Source organism: Bos taurus, chromosome 2, assembly GCF_002263795.3.
Source record: "Bos taurus isolate L1 Dominette 01449 registration number 42190680 breed Hereford chromosome 2, ARS-UCD2.0, whole genome shotgun sequence".
In the NCBI taxonomy this organism is placed as follows: domain Eukaryota; kingdom Metazoa; phylum Chordata; class Mammalia; order Artiodactyla; family Bovidae; genus Bos; species Bos taurus.
Window position 1 is genome coordinate 126271478 of NC_037329.1, and position 19847 is coordinate 126291324.

Here is a 19847-nt window from a genome sequence, read left to right on the forward strand (position 1 = left end):
CTTCCACTGCTTCCCTGGTGGCTGAACCTATCTGCAAAGTGGGAGACTGGGGTTCGATCCCTGAGTCAGGAAGATCCCCTGGAGAAGGGAAAGGCAATCCACTCCAGTATTCTTGCCTGGAGAATTACATGGACAGAGGAGCCTGGCAGGCTAGTCCATGGGTTCATGAAGAGTCAGACACGACGGAGCAACTTTCACTTTCACAAGGGGCAAGGGTTAAATCCTTGATCGGGGAGCTAAGATTCCACATGCCACAGTGTGGCCACCAAAAAAATTTTTTTAAATGGTGAGGAAAATGACCATGGGGCACTGGAGCCCAGGGATATCACTGGACAGAGCAGAGTCATGCTACAGCCCCTCCACCTTAGCCTTGGCCCTTGTTCAGTCACTAAATCGTGTCCGACTGTTTGCAACCCCACAGACTGCAGCATGACAGGCCTCCCCGTCCCTCACCATCTCCCAGTTTGCCCAAGTTCGTGTCCATTGAATCGGTGACACCATCCACGTCGTCCCCTTCTCCTCCTGCCCTCAATCTTTCCCAGCATCAGGGTCTTTTCCAATGAGTCAGCTGTTTGCATCAGGTGGCCATAGTATTAGAGCTTCAACATCAGGCCTTCCAGAGAATATTCAGGGTTGACTCCCTGAAGATTGACTGTTTTGATCTCCTTGCTTTCCAAGGGAGCCCTCGAGGGTTGTTTCCAGCACCAGTTTGGTTCTCTGCTTTTCATGGTCCCACTCTCACATCCCTACGTGACTACTGGAAAGAACGTGGCCTTGACTATACGGTCCTTTGTCAGCAAAGTGATGTCTCTGCTCCTTAAGACGCTGTCTAGGTTTGTCACAGCTTTCCTGCCAAGAAGCAATCTGACCTTAGAAAATGGGCCTCTGGGGCCAAAGATTTTTTTGAGCCCCATTATCCAAGCTCAGCCTTGGGAACCACTACTGGCATTCCCAGAAAAAGGGGTTTGTAAGTTTGATAAACAGACAAAGCCAAATACTGCATAGCTTGTCTTTAACAAGCTATTCTGAGATGCCAAAAGGACACAGGCTGTGTCCTAGAAATTCAGGGGTCACCCGTGGCTCACAGGGCACAGCACCCTGGGCAAGTGAACCCATTCCTCTTGTTACCATAACCTCTATGGCACTCTGCACTGTGACCTGTACTTCCTGCCAAAGCGGGGCAAAGGTCAGCTCTGGTGGCTGGATTGGGGCAAAAGAGAACACCTCTCCAGCCTGAGCACAGCCTCAGTGGCTCACTCTGAGAAGCCCTAAAATCTGCAAGGGTCCAGGTCAAAGACACACAACAGGCTCCATTGGGCTTCCCCCTGCCTTCCCAGCCAGATCCCCACCACACACAAAGCCCATCTGAGGCCTAGGCAGTGCCCCTAGCCTTTGCTGCTTGCTCTCTGCCTCTGGGAAGTAGTGTGTAGTTTTAGAAACACTTGCTCCAGGACTAGAGGACAGACCCAGTGCAGTGGGAAATTGTCTCAGAGATGAAAACGGAAATCAAGTCAGGCTGGTCTTAAATGCTGCAGAGTCATGGGCCCCTGGGAGAATCTGACATATGTTTGATGCCTGTAACCAACACCTTTTGTTCAAAATCATACACAGACTAAAAGCCTTGTCTGAATCCTCTAAGGAATGAGAAACTGAGCCCAGGGAGGGGCAAGGACTTGCCCTAGATCACATGGCAGAGCCTGGGTGAGCAGCCAAGCCCCCAGGTCGCAGCAGCAGTCTTAAGAGGCCTGAACCCCAGAGAAAGGCCAGAGGGAAGAGAAGACACGAGTGGAATTGGGTAAATGGTTTTAATGTGTAACAGCAGGCCAGCTGGGGAGGACAAGACCCCCCCAAGGCCCCAACCCTTCTCCCATGATGGCCTGGGACCTGTGTGTGCCGGCCAGCCCCGTGCCTGCCCTGGCCCTGCGGCCCACCAGTCCCAGGGAGGGTGGGAGAGGAGAGTGGGGAGCCGGGAGTTCAGCCTGGAGAGTTCAGGGGAGCACACACAGGGGCTAGTTGAATCTGGCCTTGGAAAAGTCCATCTCTGGATGCTGATCCATGAACCTGCAGAGACAAAGCGGGAAGGTGGGACAGGCCATCCATCCCCCAACTTTGCCCCTTTCTCTCAGCCTCCAACATGAGGTCTCATCTGTTTACAACTCTCAGCAACCTGGAGCCATGCCAGGCAGGAGTGGGGCCCCCAAGGTCTCCCCAAGGTTGGATGCTGAGGTGCCAATACCGGCACTACTTTTTCTGTTGGTGACTGTGACCGCCTGTTACCCTTTCCTATCCTGTGGTGGCCTTGCCCTCAAGATGACCTCAGTAAGTGATTAGGGGAGGCAAGCCAAGGCTATAAAGCCATAAACTTGGCTGGCTCGTCCTGGAAGGGGCGGGGCAGCTCCTGTGTTCTGCTCAGTAAACAATCGTCGCTGTCACCCAGGTCCCAAACTGACACCTCCCCAAACCCCCATCTCTGCATTGCTCACTTCTTCAGGATCTCCTGTTTCTTCTGCTCATCGGAGGTAGGCAGCCCCATGGACTTCTGTCTCTGGTCGTACATCATCTTCTCCACCATGCTACGGGTCTCACTGTCCAGGTCTGACAGCTAGGGGCAGAAAGTGACAGGGTGGATGAAGCCCTGGGGCCACCCAGGCCCCAAACCTCCCAACCGCAGCTCCTCCAACCAGCCTGGGCTCACCTTGGAGTTCTCGGGGTTGATCTTCTTAGTATTGATCTCGGGGTCACTGGATACCAAGCGGCTCCACCACTCCATCTTGTTGATCTGAAAGGAAGAGGAGGGCCACCCGGGGACGGGTGGTGGCTCACTCTGGACCCTGGTGGCCACCCCCCGCTCTTCCAGAACCGAACGCTCTCCCAGCCACATCCTGCATCAGGGGCTTGCGAGGCTGAACTGGGACCTAGGGGCAGATGGGCAAGACCTCTGCCCTCCCCGGTGGCTGGGGGAGACAGACACGGAGACAGTCAGCATGATAAGGGAAAGAATAAAGTACAGAGGGAGATACTCACCCAGTGGAGGGAGAGGTTAGGACGACACACATGGGCTGGGCCTTAAATGACTCGCGTGAGCCACGTTAAAAAGCAGGGAAGGACATTCCAGGTGGGAGGAAACGCAAGGGCAAGGGCACAGAGGGCTGAGTGAGAGGCAGCCAAGGGGGTCAGGTAGGCTGGGCCAGGCAGTATGTGCCATGGGACACTTCCCTTGGACCCTGGCACTTCACAGAGACCACGTTCATTTACTGGGGTCTGTATCCCAGTTCTCTGAGAGGGGAGAACACAGGCTTCCCGAGGGGCATAGTTTTCTACGTCTTCTTCACTGTTTTCCCTCCAGCACTTAGAACAGTCTCTGGCACGTAGCAGGTGTTCAAGTATTTGCTGAATTGAATGCTTGTATCGATACAAACCTAATGGACGGACTTTCCTGGTGGGTCCAATGGTTAAGACTCTGAGTTCCCAAGACAGGGGGCCCAGGTTCGATGCCTGGTCAGGGAACTAGGTCCCATGTGCTGCAACTAAAGATCCCACACGCCACAGGGAAGATCCCGCACATGGCAACTAAGACTCATAATAAAAATTCAGACCCAAAGTAAAAACTAGAAGAAAACCTAATGGACCTGGAGAAGGAAATGGCAACCCACTCCCGTAGTCTTGCCTGGAAAAGTCCATGGACAGAGGAACCTGGTGGGCTGCAGCCCATGGGGTTACATGACTGAGCACGCGTGCGTGAGGGTGGAGGGAGATGGGTTGGTAGGAATAAACTGGTAGAACAACAACAAAAACCTAATGAAAAGGAAAAGGCTTTGCTACTAAAGACAATCCTGATCCTTAACTCCACCCTCTCCTAGAGGCAGGAGTTGGGCAGATCTCTTGGGCTGCCCTTTTTCTGACTCTAAAATGTGACAGACCTACTATAGAAGTCTTACTGTGGGGATGAAATAAGATATGCCCATCAGACCCCCCAAGTTCAGTAACAGCCAATCAGGACAGAGGGCAGGAGGCGGGGCCTTTCGCACCTTCTCCAGATGCACCGTCACCACCTTGCCGTCTTCGATGAGCCACGAGCTCTCCTCCACCTTCACCTCGTTGTAGAGCTCCCCGTCCACGATCGCTGGCTGTCCCTTGAGCCCCACCCGGAGATGCCGCCGCTGGATGTCCACCACCACGTCCTTCCCCTTCAGCCGGAAGTTCACACAGAAGGGCACAGCCAGCTGCATGGGGCAGGAGCAGTCAGGAGGCGCCCCAGGCCAGCTGCCTCCCCACCACCCCAGCCCCCGCACTCACGTCCAGCTCCGACAGGGTCTGGGTCCAGCGGTAACTGGGCAGGTCCGCCCCGTTGCCGAGGTTGGGCTTCAGTTTCCCTTTGTCCTTCTCGTCATCCTCCTCCTCCTCCTCCTCGGCCTCCTGCTCACAATTGGGGTGCTCGGCTGCTTCCCTGACAGACCCAGACTGAACCCCACTGGCTGGTACGGCACATACAGCCACAGACAACACAGCAGACCTGGTCCCTGCCCAGTCCAGCCCACTGCAAGTCAGAGCTAAAACCTGTTTGGCTCTCTGCCGGCTCTGCCCGAGAGGAGCTCAGATGGGGAGACCGTGGGACAGCTGGGGGGTGGCGGCACTCAGAGACAGACCCCGGGGACCCAGCCAAGGGACTTGGGAAGGAAGCCCAGCCCAGAGCAGGTCAGGAGGTGGCTCCAGCAGAGTTGTTCTAAAGGAAAACCAGCCTGCCAAATGGTCAGCTTCATTCTTCTCTGTCTGGAGGGTGGGGACCCAGCCCCAGACCAGAACCTCTGAAGAGCTGAAGGAGTGCCCCAAGGATTATGTGGGAGCGGGAGGAGCCCTGAGGAGAACATGCCCTAGGGGTGTCAGAAAAACCCACCGCGGACCCAAGCCCACCCGCATGGTGTCCATGCAGCACTGCCCATCTCTGTCTCTCTGGCTTTCCTGCCAAGGCTTAAATTAAGCCAGTGAGCTTTGGAGGGTTTTTTAAATCCCCCTTTGGCCCAATGTGGGGTCCTGGAGTATGAGGAGGATTCCCAAAGCTAAGGGAACGGTGGGGTGGACCTTCCAGAGAAAGGGAATGGATGAAGAGCCCCAGAAGCTCCCAAAGCCCTCCAGTCCATCTCACCTGCTTCCCTGGTGAGCCAAGGCTGCCATTCTTGAGCTGGGCCTCCTGATTCTCGGCATCCTTTTTCTGTGGCAAAGGGGAAAACAGGTGGCAAGAGGGGCCCCACTTCTAGTGTCCATGGGGTCAGGGGGCAGGGGAGGGAAGCCCATTCCTACCTGGTCAATTTCCAGCTGTAGCCTCTCAGCCTCCTCATCAGTCAGTTCTTTGATCTGGGGCCCAGAGGTCTCTGACTTGGCCTCCTTGGCCAACCTGGCTGCCCGCTCTGCCTTCTCCCGCCGCTCAGTCTCCTGCCGAGCTCGCTTCTCCCGCCGGGCCTTCTGTGCCAGCTGGTTGTGGTGGTTGAAGGTCTGTGTGATAAGCTGAGGAAGGAAGAGAAGGCTAAGAGGCACTGGAGGAGAAGACACGTTCCAAGACATGAAGCCAGTCCCATCTCTGAGTGCCTGGGCAACGCACTGCACTTAGAACCTCAGTTTCCACATCTTTAAAATGAGATTTAATACACATCTATCTCATTGAGTTGTAATGAGAGTACCTGCAAAGTATCTGCTTCAATAAATAGCAACCACTTAAAAAAAAAAAAAAAGGCAGTCCAGGAAATAAGACCCAACACTGAAGTTGGACAACCTGCGTTCTAATCCAGGCTTGTCACACACTAGCTATTTTGTTTTTGGCAAATTACTTAACCTATTAATGGTTTTAATGGGCTTCCCTGGTGGCTCAGTGGTTAAACAATCCACCTGCCAACGTAGGAGATGCAGGTTCGATCCCTGGGTCGGGAAGATCCCCAGGGAGCTTCAGAGTCCTTATCAGCAAGGATAAGTCCCTACCTCACAGGAATGTCGGGCAGACCAAATGATAAGTGCTTTGAAAGTCCTTCACAGCAGAGTGAAGCTGTCAGGAGAACTCCAGCCTCAGCCCCTCTGAGAAGCTTTTCCTCAGCTCTCAGGCCAGAAAGAGCATTCCGGAGGGAAAAGGTCAGCGGCTTCCTCCCCTCGGCCTGTAAGCTATCCATTTCAAATCCACCCTCTCCCACGCCTTCCTAGGATGCTTCTAACCTGCTTCGTGCTAGCTGCCCCCCTCTGCGGCCCAAAAGTGACCCCAAAACTGTTACCCCAGGGTCTGGCTCTGTGGCCTTGGACAAGGAAACAACTTTGACCTTTCTTAGCCTCAGTTTCATCAGCTGTCACGAAGATGCATATGACACTTGTCAAGAGACTGGCACAGTCCTAGCCACAAACCAACTGCCCATGAACTGCTGGCTTCCCAATACCCCCTGCCTGGCTGAGGCTAACCCAGGGTCAACTGGTGGAGAAGCACCTTCTCTGCTATGAAGATAACAAAAGGGGGAATGGTTACACCTCACGTTTTACATCAGGAGCTCCTGAAGTGTGGTTCCCTGATCCACAGAATATGTTGGCATCACCCAGAATTTGTTAGAAATGCTGACTCTCAGGCTCTACTCCAGGCCTACTCAATCAGAAGTCCCAGGGGTGTGGCCCAGCAATTTGTACTTTTAACAGGCCCTCCTGGCCAATTCTCATGCATACTTGAGTCACACCTGCATCTGAGATCCTGGCCTACTCCTTCTGCCTGTGTGACCCTGAGGTCATCTCTCTGTGCTTCTATCGTGTTATTTCTAAAAGCAGTCTTACATAGCTGTTCTTTGCCTACAATATCCTTGCCTCTACTCCCAGGTCACCTCACAAACAGCTTCTTATCCTCCAAGACCAGCTCAAGTGTCTGTTCAATTTCACCTCTTCTCCTTTGGCAGACTCAGGAATTTACCCAACTTAGGAAACCCAACTCTGTGTCAACCCACACACCTGGAGGAGCCCTCAAAGGACACCCACCACATGATCAGTGGTCAACAAACCATCTTTCAAGAATCTCTGAGCCAGAGCTACAGGGAAATGGATCTGCAAGAGTTGAGAGGAACCATGTGGGGCTCAGGGTCACCAAAGTCAGCCATGGGCTCCTAGGCCTAGGGTTCTGCCAAATGCCCTGTGGCTTCTCATTCATTGGGTGCCAATTCTTCCTGTTACCCTCAAAGCTCCAACTTCATGCCACATTACAGTAGCTCCACACTCTTCGAGGCTAAAGGGTACCAAAAGCGCCCCGAAACCAAATGGGTTAACAAAATGAGGTGTATGTAACAAAGAAATGAGCCACCTGAAGGCCACTGTGCTGTCAACAGAAGGGGCTGGTCATGGCCCAATTACGCCAGCAGAGGCTGTTCCACCCTAATCAGGGAGACCTTGAACTCAGGCCATCTGCTAACCAGTGGCCAAGGGGAGGCAGGAGCAGGGCCGTCCCCTCTCCCAGCTCCAGTGAATCACGTCCCATTCGTCCTGTTCCTTCCCAGCTCCTGGAGGGCAGATGAGGGCAGAGCTGAACCACCAGGCAGAGTCAAGGCCAGTCACAGCAGCCTCTGACCCTTCCTCCCAGTCTCCTCCCACCAGCTTTACCGGGGCCCAGGCCCAGGCCCAGGCCGAGACCCCAGCGAGACTGTAGCCTACTCAGGGTGCCAACTGGCAGGCTGTCAGAGTAAGCTTCTGTCACTGGACATGTCTTTGGGAACCAGAGCCCAGCAGAGTGAGAAAGGGGTGAGGAGGGCTGGGAGGCCCCCAGAGTGTTCGGTGGGCATACCTGAACACAGCTTTCCTGATCTAGCCTGGGTGATAGGAAAGTAGAGAGTGGGTCCCACCAGACTGGCCAAGGAAGACTCCAGAGAGATATTTAAGCTAAACCCAAAGGCATGAGGTCCTGGACCTGACCATGGAGTGGGGGGACACGTCTGAGGGAGAAGACACACTCCTGTTCTAGAACTTCATATAAATGGACTAATTCAGTATGTGCTCTTGTCTGTCTTCCTTTAGAAGGCTGAATAATATGTATGTATGTGTGTGCTCAGTCGTGCCCAACTCTGCAACTCCATGGACTGTAGCCTGCCAGCACACCCTGCTGCTATGGGTGTGCAAATCTCTCTTCAAGATCCTGCTTCCAGGGCTTCCCTGGTGGCTCAGTGGTAAAGAACCCACCAGCCAATGCAGGAGACACAGGTTTGATCCCTGATCCAAGAAGATCCCATATGCTGCACAGCAACTAAGCCCACGCACCACAGCCACTGAGCCTGGGCGCTAGAGCCTGGGAACCGCAATTACTGAGCCCACGTGCTGCAACTATGGAAGCCCACTTGTCCTAGAGACCACGCTCCGCAACAAGAAAAGCCGCCACCACGAGAAGCCCACGCACTAGAGGGTAGTCCTGGGGAGCAGCCCCCACTCGCCGAAACCAGAGGGAAGTCCACGCGGTAGTTAAGGCCCAGCACAGCCAAAAATTAAAAAAAAAGATCCTGCTTCCAATTTCAGGGGGTAATGGGATTGCTGGATCATATGGTAGCTCTCTTTTTCAATTTTCTGAGGCACTGCCATACCGTTTTCCACAGCAGCTGCACTATTTTAAATTCCCACTGGTAGTGCACGAGAGTCCCAATTTCTCCACAACCTTATCCAACACTTAGTGTTTCTGGGGGTTTCTGACAGAATCCATCCTAGTGAGTGTGAGGTGACATCTCACTGTGGTTTTTATTTGCCTTTCTCTAATGACTAGTGATATTGAGCATCTTTTATAATAAAAAAGAACTATAATTCACTTTTACCAACAATGTCTGAAGAGTACCCTTTTTTCCCCCCACATCCCTGTAAGCAATTAAAAAAATATATTTTTGTCAGTTTGACCAGAGAAAAGGGCATCTCACTGTTGAGTTCATCTACATTTCCTTGATTACTACTGAATATAAGCATCTTTTCATATGCTCCTCGTGGAATGGCCCATTTTTCCATTTATCCTTTTCTTGTCAACTTATAAGAGTTCCTGCATATTAAACTGGCTCCTAAATTTTATCTGTCCTCTGCATTGCACATTTTTCCCAGATCTATTGTTTTTCAAATGACTCTATATCACTGCATCTCTTCTGCCACATTTTCTATATCTGAAGAGACAAGCAGCTATCTTTTATTCTATAGCTTCCAGGTTTCTATCCTTGCTAGGTCTCTTCCACACAAGGTTATACATAATTTCCTAGCTTTCCTTACTAAGCTCTTCTTGATCTGGGATTTATTTTTAGATACGAGTACAACAGGCTTCCCAGGTGGCACTCGTTGGCAATACAGGAGACACAAGACACACAGGTTCTATCCCTGAGCCAGGAAGATCCCTTGGAGGAGGGCATGGCAACCCACTCCAGTATTGGTGCCCGGAGAATCCCATGGACAGAGGGGCCTGGCAGGCTACAGTCCACAGGGTCGCAAAGAGTCAGACACAACTGAAGTGACTTAGCAAGCAGCACATATGAATAAAACAGACGGTTTACACTTTTGGTACTTTTCCAAATAGCCAGTTGTAGCAGCACGACTTATCAAATCACCTTTGCCTGTGAACTGATTTACCTTCCTGGACACATCTTAACGGTAGACTTTTTCTGGGTTCTCTGTTTCACTAGTCTATTTGTCTCTTCCTATGTCAATAAAATATTGATTTGATCATTATGGCCTTTATGCAAATCCATAATGCCTAGCTTCAAAAGCTATAAAAACTAAAGTGTTTTTGTGTTTCTCTAAGTTTGAAGCATGAAGGTATTTACAGTCTTCATATCTTGGCATAAACATGGATATACACTTCTCTGCAGAAGTATCAATGTTTCATTACATTATGCTGCTCCTGACCCCTGGACTGGAGTAAAGTATATTATATACAGTATATGCACTGTGAAAGTGTTAGTCGCTCAGTGGTGTCTGACTCTTTGCAACCCCATGGACTGTAACCTGCCAGGTTCCTCTGTCCATGGAATTCTCCAGGCAAGAATATTGGAGGTAGTGGGTAGCGATTCCCTTCTCTGAGGGATCTTCCAGACCAGGGATCCAACCCAGGGTCTCCTGCATTGCAGGCAGATTCTTTACCATCTGAGCCACCAGGGAAGCCCAAGAATTCAAGTTCACAGACCCTTTTTTGAATCTATTGGGGCCAGATGTGTTTTGGGATTAGAATTCTTTTGGATTTTAGGAGGCAATACAGTGCATATTTAACCCTAAAATCCAAGAACTCTAAATTCCAAAATTTTGTTCATCTCTCTCCCTTCTGCCTGCTACCTCACTCAACCTTCATACCTCAGACATCTCCCTCAGCGTCTTCCCTGAGCGCTCAACCTAGGTTAGTCACCATTTTATGCTCCTAGGACAAACACCCACCACTTCCTCACAGTCTTATACATATTAATTAAATGAATGAATGCTGGTATTTTATGGTGAAGTCTGGCCCACAAAAAAATAGAAGGTGCTAGTGCTAATACAGAAAGCATATTTGAGCCAGAAAGGGTCCTAAAGGTCAGTGAGTCCACCTTCTTCTGCTTGACAGGTGTGAAGATTAAAAGGACCAGAGAATTGGTGGGAAATCAACCAGACCACACAACTAGACCAAGAACCCAGGACTCCTACTCCAGGACCACGTCCTTACTACAGAGTAGCCTCAGAGCAGGCATATTATCAAGCATTTCAGCTTGTTAGAACTCTGAGGCCGCAGAAAGCAGTTTGTAAAATGTCTCCTTTTGGTTATTATGTCTCCTGTTTAACTGAAAACAACTGTCAGTTTTCACAGTTCAGTGAAATGACATCTTCTTCATTATTTATGAATCTTCAAAAATATAATTACAACCTAGGCAATCAAAAGACATTCAAACTCTCAGAACCTGTACCATAAAGCACAATTCTCAGGAATCACCTAACAGCAATCAGAACGGCTATCATCAAAAAGTCTAGAAATAATAAATACTGGAGAGGATGTGGAGAAAAGGGAACCCTCCTACACTGTTGGTGCAAACGTAAATTGGCGCAGCCACCGTGGAGAAGAGGCTGCTGCTGCTAAGTCGCGTCAGTCGTGTCCGACTCTGTGCGACCCCAGAGACGGCAGCCCACCAGGTTCCCCCGTCCCTGGGATTCTCCAGGCAAGAACACTGGAGTGGGTTGCCATTTCCTTCTCCAATGCATGAAAGTGAAAAGTGAAACTGAAGTCGCTCAGTCATGTCCGACTCCTAGCGATCCCATGGACTGCAGCCCACCAGGCTCCTCCATCCATGGGATTTTCCAGGCAAAAGTACTGGAGTGGGTTGCCATATGATCCGGCCATCCCACTCCTAAGCGTATATCCAGAAAAGACAAAAATTCTAATTGGAAAAGACACGTGCACTCCAATGTTCACAACAGCACTACTTTTAATAGCTAAGACATGAAAGCAGTCTAAATGTCCAATGACAGATGGATGCACAAAGAAGATGTGGTGTATACACACACACACACACACAGGAATATTACTCAGCCATTTAAAAAAAATACCAGTTGCAGCAATATGGATGGACCTGGAGATTATCATACTAAGTAAAGTAAATCAGAGAAAGACAAATATCGTATGATATGATTTATATGTGGAATCTAAAAAAAATGATACAAGTGAACTGATTTACAAAACAGAACTAGATTCACAAACATAGAAAATAAACTTACGGTTACCAGGTAGCAGGGGTAAATTGGGAATTTGGGATTAACAGATACACACTACTATATACAAAAAAAAAAAAAAAAAAAACACCCCAAGGACCTACAGGGAACTATATTCAATTTCTTATAATAACCTATAATGGAAAAGAACCTAGAAAAGATACATATATATATAGGAGATAGACAATTAAAAAAATACACCACCACTATTCTCAAATCCCTGAACTTTGGGTCACAGCATCCAAGAAGACTAGGACTGGCTGGCTTTTAGTTTTCCTAGACCTCTGTCTTCTAAGCTCAATTTCTAACATTTGCCTACTCTCATCTCTCAGTGAGGTAATTAGATAAAACCTGGGCTTCCCTGGTGGCTCCACAGTAAAGAATCTGCCTGCAATGCACGAGACCTGGGTTCAATCCCTGGGTTGGGAAGATCCCCTGAAGAAGGGAATGGCTACCCACTCCAGTATGCTCGCCTGGAGAATTTCACGGACAGAGGAGCCTGGAGGGCTACAGTCCATGGGGTCACAAAGAGTCGGACACAACTGAGAGACTAATGCTTTCAGTTTCCTCAATGGAGAAAAAGAACCAAGAAGCATTGTGTAAGGGGCAGAATGCAGTTTTACAAGAGACTCTGGTTCCAACCCTGGCTCTCCCATAACTTGGCTCAAGAATCTGGACAACCCTGGCTTTCCTATAACTCACACCAATTTCCTCATTTGTAAATGGGGACAGTAACACCTGCCCCTCAAACAGTTAAAGGACCATGGGGAAGAGGGTAGGTAATGCAGTTGGCGAGGTGAGGGGCTTTAATAAACGACGGCTTGCTTCCCTTCCCCGACTCTTTGCCCCTGGCCTTTTACTTCTGCTAACAGTTACTAGTATGCCAAAGAAGGCCAGGTCAGCTCTTCTGGAGAAACAGAGCTGCCCAAAGGCCACTGGCCCCCAACACTCACCTTTTCTGCCATGCCTTCTTCTCCTCCAACAAAGAAGTCTGTTTTGCGTCGAAGGAAGCTGAAGAAAGTGTTCACCAGCTGAAAGGAGACAAAGACAGAAGCTGGAGAGATGCCATACTGGAAGCCCTTCAACTGCACAGAAGCGAACTCTCTTAGCCTAGGAGGGAACCTGGGACTAGACTGTTTCACCCCCAGCCTCTCAACTGGGGACACCTCCTCCCCACAGGCCCGGGCTCTGTCACTTCCGCCAGGAAGCCGAAACTAACTTTACCCGATCACTTGAAAGGCAGATTTCTCATTTCTTTTTAATTTATTTTTGGCTGCACTGGGTCTTCGTTGTGACACACAGGCTTTCTTCTAGTTGCGGTGAGCAGGGGCTGCTCTTCATTGTGGTTCACAGGCTTCTCACTGCGGTGGCTTCTCTTGGATGGACTCTTAGGCATGGACTCAGCAGTTGTGGCACACAGGCTTAGCTGCTCCATGACACGTGGGGCCTTCCCAGACAAGGGATCAAACCCGTGTCCTCTGCATTGGCAGGCCGATTCTTAACCACTGGACCACCAGGAAGTCCCAGATTTCTCATTTTCTTGTGTGCACGTGTATGTATATTTCACATTTTTTGTGGTGCTAGAGGCAGCCTGAGGATACGGGCATCTATAGCTTGAAACACTTGGGGCCCGCCTACCTTTCCTCTTCACATAGTAAAAAACCCATCCAGAGTGGCACTGGCTGAATTACTGGGGCAGAGCTAGAAGGAAGGGAACAAATGAAGCCATTTCAAAGAAAGTTCAGACCAACTAATTCTGGCTGGGTAGCCAAGTGATTTAAGAACATCAGTCTGGGTATCAAGACTGATAGACATGAGCTCTGTGACCTTAGGAAAGCTTCTTAACTCCACAAAAGAGAAACAGCAGCAGGACCTATTTCCAGGGATATACGTGAGGATCCTTTGTGAGAACCAAAGCAAGTAAAGGAGGTGAGGTCCCTAGCAGTGTCTGGTCCAGGGCAAGAGACCCTCTGCAGGAGAGTGAAGTCCACATAAGCATGCACCATGAACACCCTCAGCGCCCAGCATCAGACCTGATTCAGAGTACATGCTCAATAAACATTCTGATGAACAAAATGACCTAGTGGTGACCTAAGGTTAGCATCTATAAATAAGCCCTTTTATTTGTCCAAGAGAGTGGTTCTAAATCCGATGCTAGATTTTATCTCAATGGTTTCAATTCCTGCTTCTACACACTTTTTTCAGTTCACTCAAAAATGAATACACTTCAAATCCAGTTGTGTCAACAATTTGAGGCAGGGAGGGGAGAGGGAGCCTTTCACATCCTCAAATTAATAGTACTCTTCCGCCCTCAAAGGACTTAGAAGTCCTTGGTCACCACAGGTACCTACCTGAATGAGAATGGGAATGGAAAGCTCGAAACTTTTGTCCCCAGAGAGACACAGAACCTGAAATGGTCTGTGGACAGCACACACTGGCCTAAGGATGCTGGTCGCCTCCAGGTCAGGAGCCTGTTGGATGATCTTGGGCAAGTTCCTTCAGTGTCTTTAATAACAAGACTGATCTTGACAGGCTTTTCAACCTTTTGAACTTTTCCATGGTTCAAAACACCAATTCCAGAGCCCCTTCTAAGTTGGTCCGTATCCTTCATCCACTCTGTGTTACTGGGTCTGGTCACTACGCAGGAAATTATGTTCTTGCACAGATCAATCACTCGAACAAATACGTGTTGACTGTCCAAGCCTGGTTACTGAGAATTCCTCACTGTCCCTCCCTTCAAGACACTACTCTCCTACAAATTCAGGAAATAAAAGGATTCCCAGCGGTGTCTCAAATAAAGAAACTGAGGCTGGGAGACGTGGAAGGGTCTTAAGTTGGTAGGTGCAGTGTAGAACAATCGTGAACATAGGCCTCCTGTTCCCCCATTCAAAGACCACGTGTTAATATCGCCTCCCACTCTCACATTCTTTCGCTCGCTCCAAGTCTCCGTACAGGCAAGTCGTAATGTTTAGAAAGATTCATCCCAAGGGATGCTCTTCGGGGACAGCCACCAACGGAGAAACGGAGACGAAAGCATGTGGGGTGGGGGGTGGCAGGGGGAAAATCCCCAAACTCTGGGGCTTTTCCGGGGGCGGGTGCAGCGACGCCGGAGCTGCAAAGGCAGAAACTGCTGAGAGGTCTCGGGGGGAACCAGGCCTGGTACGAGTGAAAGCCCTGGTACGAGTAGGCCAGACCGGAAGCTCGAGTGCAGTAAGAATGTGGAGGGGAATCCCAGAGCCCGCGAGGCCCAGGGGTGTATCTCGGCTTCTCGAAGGCAGAGAAGGACGGAGAGAGCGTGGCTGGGGCCTTCCCCCGGGTAGGCCGGGCCCAGCCAACTCCGCGCGGGCCATTACCTCCTGCACGCCGCCCTCGTGCTGCTGCGCCATGGCCAGCAACATGCCGTCGAACCGATCCTCCTCCTGCTCCCCGCCCATCGTGCCAGCTGCTAGCCACGCTCCGAAAACCGAGCTCCGCACTCGCGTCCCGCGCTCCCCGATCCTTCGGATCGCGTCCGTCCAACGGCTCCAGTCCTCCGCCTTCCGCAGCGGAGCCGGAAACACGCAGGCGCCGTGCCGCCCAGGCCCACCCGCTCACTCCAACGTCCCGCCCCACTTCGAGCCTGCGGCCATTGACCGCGCGGCAGATAGCCCGCTTTGCCGGCCATTGGTCGACCTGCTGAGCCAATCAAAGAGCGCGTTCCTGAAGCTGTGGGCGGAGCAGAAGGCCCCGGAGTTTGGTGTGAGTTGCTATGGTTACCAGACGCTTTTTGGAGGCTTCCAGAAAGGTCTGGACACAAATCCGGCGTGGTTGGAATGGAAAAAAAAGGTACAAACTTTGTTCTTACGCCTTGGGCGTGACTTCCCAGCTTGCAGAAGGGTGAAGTGGAAAATGTTCTGTTATCTCCTCTAACCCTCCCATGGGTCAATTGAGGCCCAAAAAGGAGAATGGACTCGCCCAGAGAGCAGTCTGCCTCCGTCATCATCACATGCTCTATATAAATTGTGCAGTCGCAGGGGCCCTGGACTTAGAAGGACTCTGTGTTTGGATTAATCCTCTTCTGCTAAAGTCTGAAATTTTTAAACAAGAGAGCCCACATTGTCGGTTTACACTGCTGCTGCTTGCTAAGTCGCTTCAGTCGTGTCCGACTCTGTGCGACCCCATAGACAGTAGCCCACCAGGCTCCCCCATCCCTGGGATTCTCCAGGCAAAAACACAGGAGTGAGTTGCCATTTCCTTCTCCAATGCATGAAAGTGAAAAGTGAAAGGGAAGTCGCTCAGTCGTGTCCAACTCTTAGCGACCCCATGGACTGTAGCTCACCAGACTTCTCCATCCATGGGATTTCCAGGCAAGAGTACTGGAGTGGGGTGCCATTGCCTTCTCCCGGTCCCCGCAAATTATGTAATGAATGATGTATTCAACCTCACTTCTGTTAATGTGTGGGACAGGTCCCAGTCATCGAAGGCCAACCACTTTACTTTTTCATTGAATTTCATCTTCTCAGTCTCTTCAGGGATTCTACTCTTGTTATTATTCTTTTCTAAATCTCCTGCATCACAATTTTCTTTCTTCTAGATTATCCCCTTCAACTTACATTTAACTCCACTTCTTTTGTATGATCCCACTTTCTCTTCCTACTACCCCAATTTTCAACTCTCTTTCACACCAAAACTTGAAAAGATTGCTATACGTGTTTCTCCACTTGATGCTTTCCATGACTTCTTGATTTACTCTAGTCTTTTCTTTTTTATATATAATTTTATTTAATTTTGGCTGTGCCAGATCTTATTTGCTGGGCTTTTCTCTAGTTATGGAGAGCAGGGGCTACTGTCTAGTGGCTGTGCATGAGCTTCTCCTTGCAGACCACAGACTCTAGGGTGTGTGGGCTTCAGTAGTTGTAGCCTGTGGGCTCAGTAGTTGCAGTTTCCCCACTCTAGAGTTGCAGTTGCCATGTTCTAGCACACAGGCTCAATAGTCACGGTACCCAGACTTAGTTGCTCCATGGCATGTGGGATCTTCTGGGACCAAGGATGGAACCCATGTCTTCTGCATTGGCAAGAGGATTCTTTACCACTGAGCCACCAGGGAAGCCCTAATTAGTCTTTTCTTAATACTCTGAAATGGCAACCCACTCCAGTGTTCTTGCCTGGAGAATCCCAGGGACAGGGGAGCCTGGTGGGCTGCCGTCTATGGGGTAGCACAGAGTCCGACACAACTGAAGTGACTTAGAAGCAAGGTTACAATGACCTACTTATTGCCAAAGCCGGTAGACCACTATTATCTTACTCAGCTTCTCAGCTGCATTTGACACAGTTGACCCCTTCCGCCTTCTGGAAGCAATTTTTTTCCATAGGCTTCTCTTATGGATAGAATTTTATCCCCTCCCCCTAAATTTTTATGTTGACACTCTAACTCCCAATGTGACTATTTTTAGAGATAGGGCTATTTAAGGGGTAATTAAGGTTAATGGAATTCATAAGGGTGGGGCCCTAATCCAATGTCCTTATTGAAAGAGTAACACACCACAGAGACTCCTAAGCAAGCTGAGGAAAGGCTGTATGAGACAGCTATCAGCAAGCCAAAGAGAGAAGCTTCAGGAGAAAGCAAACCTGCCAACACCTTGATCTCGGCCTTCTACCCTTCGGAATTATAAGAAAATAAATTTCTGTTGTTTAAGTCATTCAGTCTGTAATAGCTTATTATAGCAGAGGTAGAAAACTAATAGGGCTTCCATGTATCACACATATCTGCTTTTTCTTCCCACCTTACTAACACTCTTTCTAAGTGTCCTGACCTACCCACATTTATAAATGCTGGGGGCTCTGTCCTTACCTCCTTTTCTTCTCTGTCTATACTTCCTCTGTAGGTGATCTCATGATGCCTCTGGCCCATATCAATCCTGAGCTCCTGGACAACCCCACTTGGGTTTTACAGTTTTTTCCCTTATTGTTGTTGTTCAGTTGCTAAATCAGGTCTGACTCTTGCAACCCATGGGCTGTAGACCACCAGGCTCCTCTGTCCATGGGATTTCCCAGGCAAGGATACTGGAGTGGGTTGCCGTTTCCTTCTCCAGGTGATCTTCCTGACCCAGGGACTGAACCCATCTCCTGCATTGCACTTGGGGTGACTAGCAGATATCTCAAAACTCACATGGCTGGTGATGGATGCTGGTGATGGTTGCATAACAGTGTAAATGTACTTAATGCCACTGAACTGTACACTTAAAAATAGCTAAAATGGCAAATGTAATCTTATGAGTATTTTAACACAGTAAGAAATTTTATAACTTTATGAGACAATTTGAAATCTGAACTCAATAGATACTCTATTATCATTTTCAAGAATTATTATTTTTAAAAACCAACATGGCCAATATTGATGCTCCCAAACACACACAAATTAATTCTTCCCAAAGTCTTCCCCATTAAACTAAATGGCCCCTTCAAGCACCGATTTGCAAAAGCCCAAACTTACTCATCCACCGATTTGGACCAGTCAAAATCTGACCTTATCTAATCCATTAGTAAGTGCTGTTAGCTCTCCCTCCAAAATACATCCTGATTCTCTTTCTCACCTTGCTGTTTGAAGCAAGATGCTATTACTAGTCTAAACCAGCATTCTCTCTTGCTTGACTTCTAATATATCCAACTTCTCACTGGTCTCCTTACTTCCTTTTTTGTCACTTTGTAGTCCATCCCAGTTTGGAACCAGTTTGGAACTATTTAAAATCCTAAAAGATGATGCTGTTAAAGTGCTGCACTCAATATGCCAACAAATTTGGAAAACTCAGCAGTGGCCACAGGACTGGAAAACGTCAGTTTTTATTCCAATCCCAAAGAAGTGAAAAGCGAAAGAATGTTGAAACTACTGCACAATTGCACTCATCTCATACACCAGCAAGGTAATGCTCAAAATTCTCCAAGCCAGACTTCAACAGTACATGAACCAAGAACTTCCAGATGTTCAAGCTGGATTTAGAAAAGCCAGAGGAACCAGAAATCAAATTGCCAACATCTGTTGGATCGTTGAAAAAACAAGAGAGTTCCAGAAAAACATCTATTTCTGCTTCATTAACTACACCAAAGCCTTTGACTGTGTGGATCACAACAAACTGGAAAATTCTTAAAGAGATGGGAATAACAGACCACCTTACCTGTCTCCTGAGAAATCTATATGCAGGTCAAGAAGCAACAGTTGGAACCAGACATGGAACAACAGACTGGTTCTAAATCAGGAAAGGAGTACATCAAGGCTGTATATTGCCACCTGCTTATTTAACTTATATGCAGAGTACATCATGCGAAATGCCAGGCTGGATGAAGCACAAGCTGGAATCAAGATTGCATGAGAAATATGAATAACCTGATACACAGATGACACCACCGTTATGGCAGAAAACAAAGAAGAACTAAAGAGCCTCTTGATGAAAGTGAAAAAGGAGAGTGAAAGAGTTGGCTTAAAATTCAACATTCAGAAAACTAAGATCTGGCATCCGGTCTCATCAATTCATGGCAAATAGATGGGGAAACGATGGAAACAGTGAGAGAGAGACTTTATTTTGGGGGGTTCCAAAATCACTGCAGATGAGAAAGGAAAGCTATGACCAATCTAGACAGCATATTAAGAAGCAGATACATTACTTTGCTGACAAAGGTCCGTCTAGTCAAAGCTATGGTTTTTCCAGTCGTCATGTATGAATGTGAGAGTTGGGCCATAAAGAAAGTTGAGAAAGCTGAGTGCTGAAGAATTGATGCTTTTGAACTGTGGTGTTGGAGGCTCTTGAGAGTCCCTTGGACTGCAAGGAGATCCAGCTAGTCCATCCTAAAGGAATCAGTCCTGAATATTCATTGGAAGGACTGATGCTGAACCTGAAACTCCAATACTTTGGCCATCTGATGCGAAGAACTGACTCATTTGAAAAGACCCGGATGCTGGGAAAGATTGAAGACAGGAGGAGAAGGGGACAACAGAGGATAAGATGGTTAGATGGCATCACCAACTCGATGGACATGAGTTTGGGTGAACTCCGGGAGTTGGTGATGGACAAGGAAGCCTGGCGTGCTGCAGTCCATGGGGTCGCAAAGAGTCAGACACGACTGAGCAACTGAACTGAGTTGAGCAGCCAGAGCAATTGCTCTTAAGGATAAGCCAGGTTTTG

The 19847-nt window shown here is 49.0% G+C and overlaps 1 protein-coding gene across 2 annotated transcripts; it reads right to left on the bottom strand.

Annotated features, from left to right (window-relative positions):
• Positions 1–1791: 1791 nt before the first annotated feature.
• Positions 1792–15251, bottom strand: NUDC (nuclear distribution C, dynein complex regulator). Of its 2 annotated transcripts, none has more exons than XM_005203128.5 (9): positions 15045–15251; positions 12645–12722; positions 5299–5502; positions 5144–5209; positions 4297–4461; positions 4029–4223; positions 2696–2779; positions 2484–2602; positions 1792–2061 (listed from the first exon to the last, which is right to left on the bottom strand). In XM_005203128.5, the coding sequence occupies exons 1-9, from the start codon at positions 15123–15125 to the stop codon at positions 2010–2012; spliced, it is 1044 nt and encodes a 347-aa protein (XP_005203185.1). In that variant the 5' UTR covers positions 15126–15251; the 3' UTR covers positions 1792–2009. The 2 variants fall into 2 exon arrangements, with proteins under 2 accessions (XP_005203185.1, NP_001069075.1); NM_001075607.2 differs by having other exon boundaries at positions 4297–4416; positions 15045–15232.
• Between the last annotated feature and the right edge of the window lie 4596 nt (positions 15252–19847).

Coding starts and splice junctions, on each gene's coding strand:
- NUDC (XM_005203128.5), bottom strand. CDS start 15,125: ATGGGCGGGGAGCAGGAGGAGGATCGGTTCGACGGCATGTTGCTGGCC. Junction 12,723..15,044: donor ACGAGGGCGGCGTGCAGGAG/GTAATGGCCCGC, acceptor GTCTCCTTTCAG/CTGGTGAACACTTTCTTCAG. Junction 4,462..5,143: donor TTGGCTCACCAGGGAAGCAG/GTGAGATGGACT, acceptor AGTGGGGTTCAG/TCTGGGTCTGTCAGGGAAGC.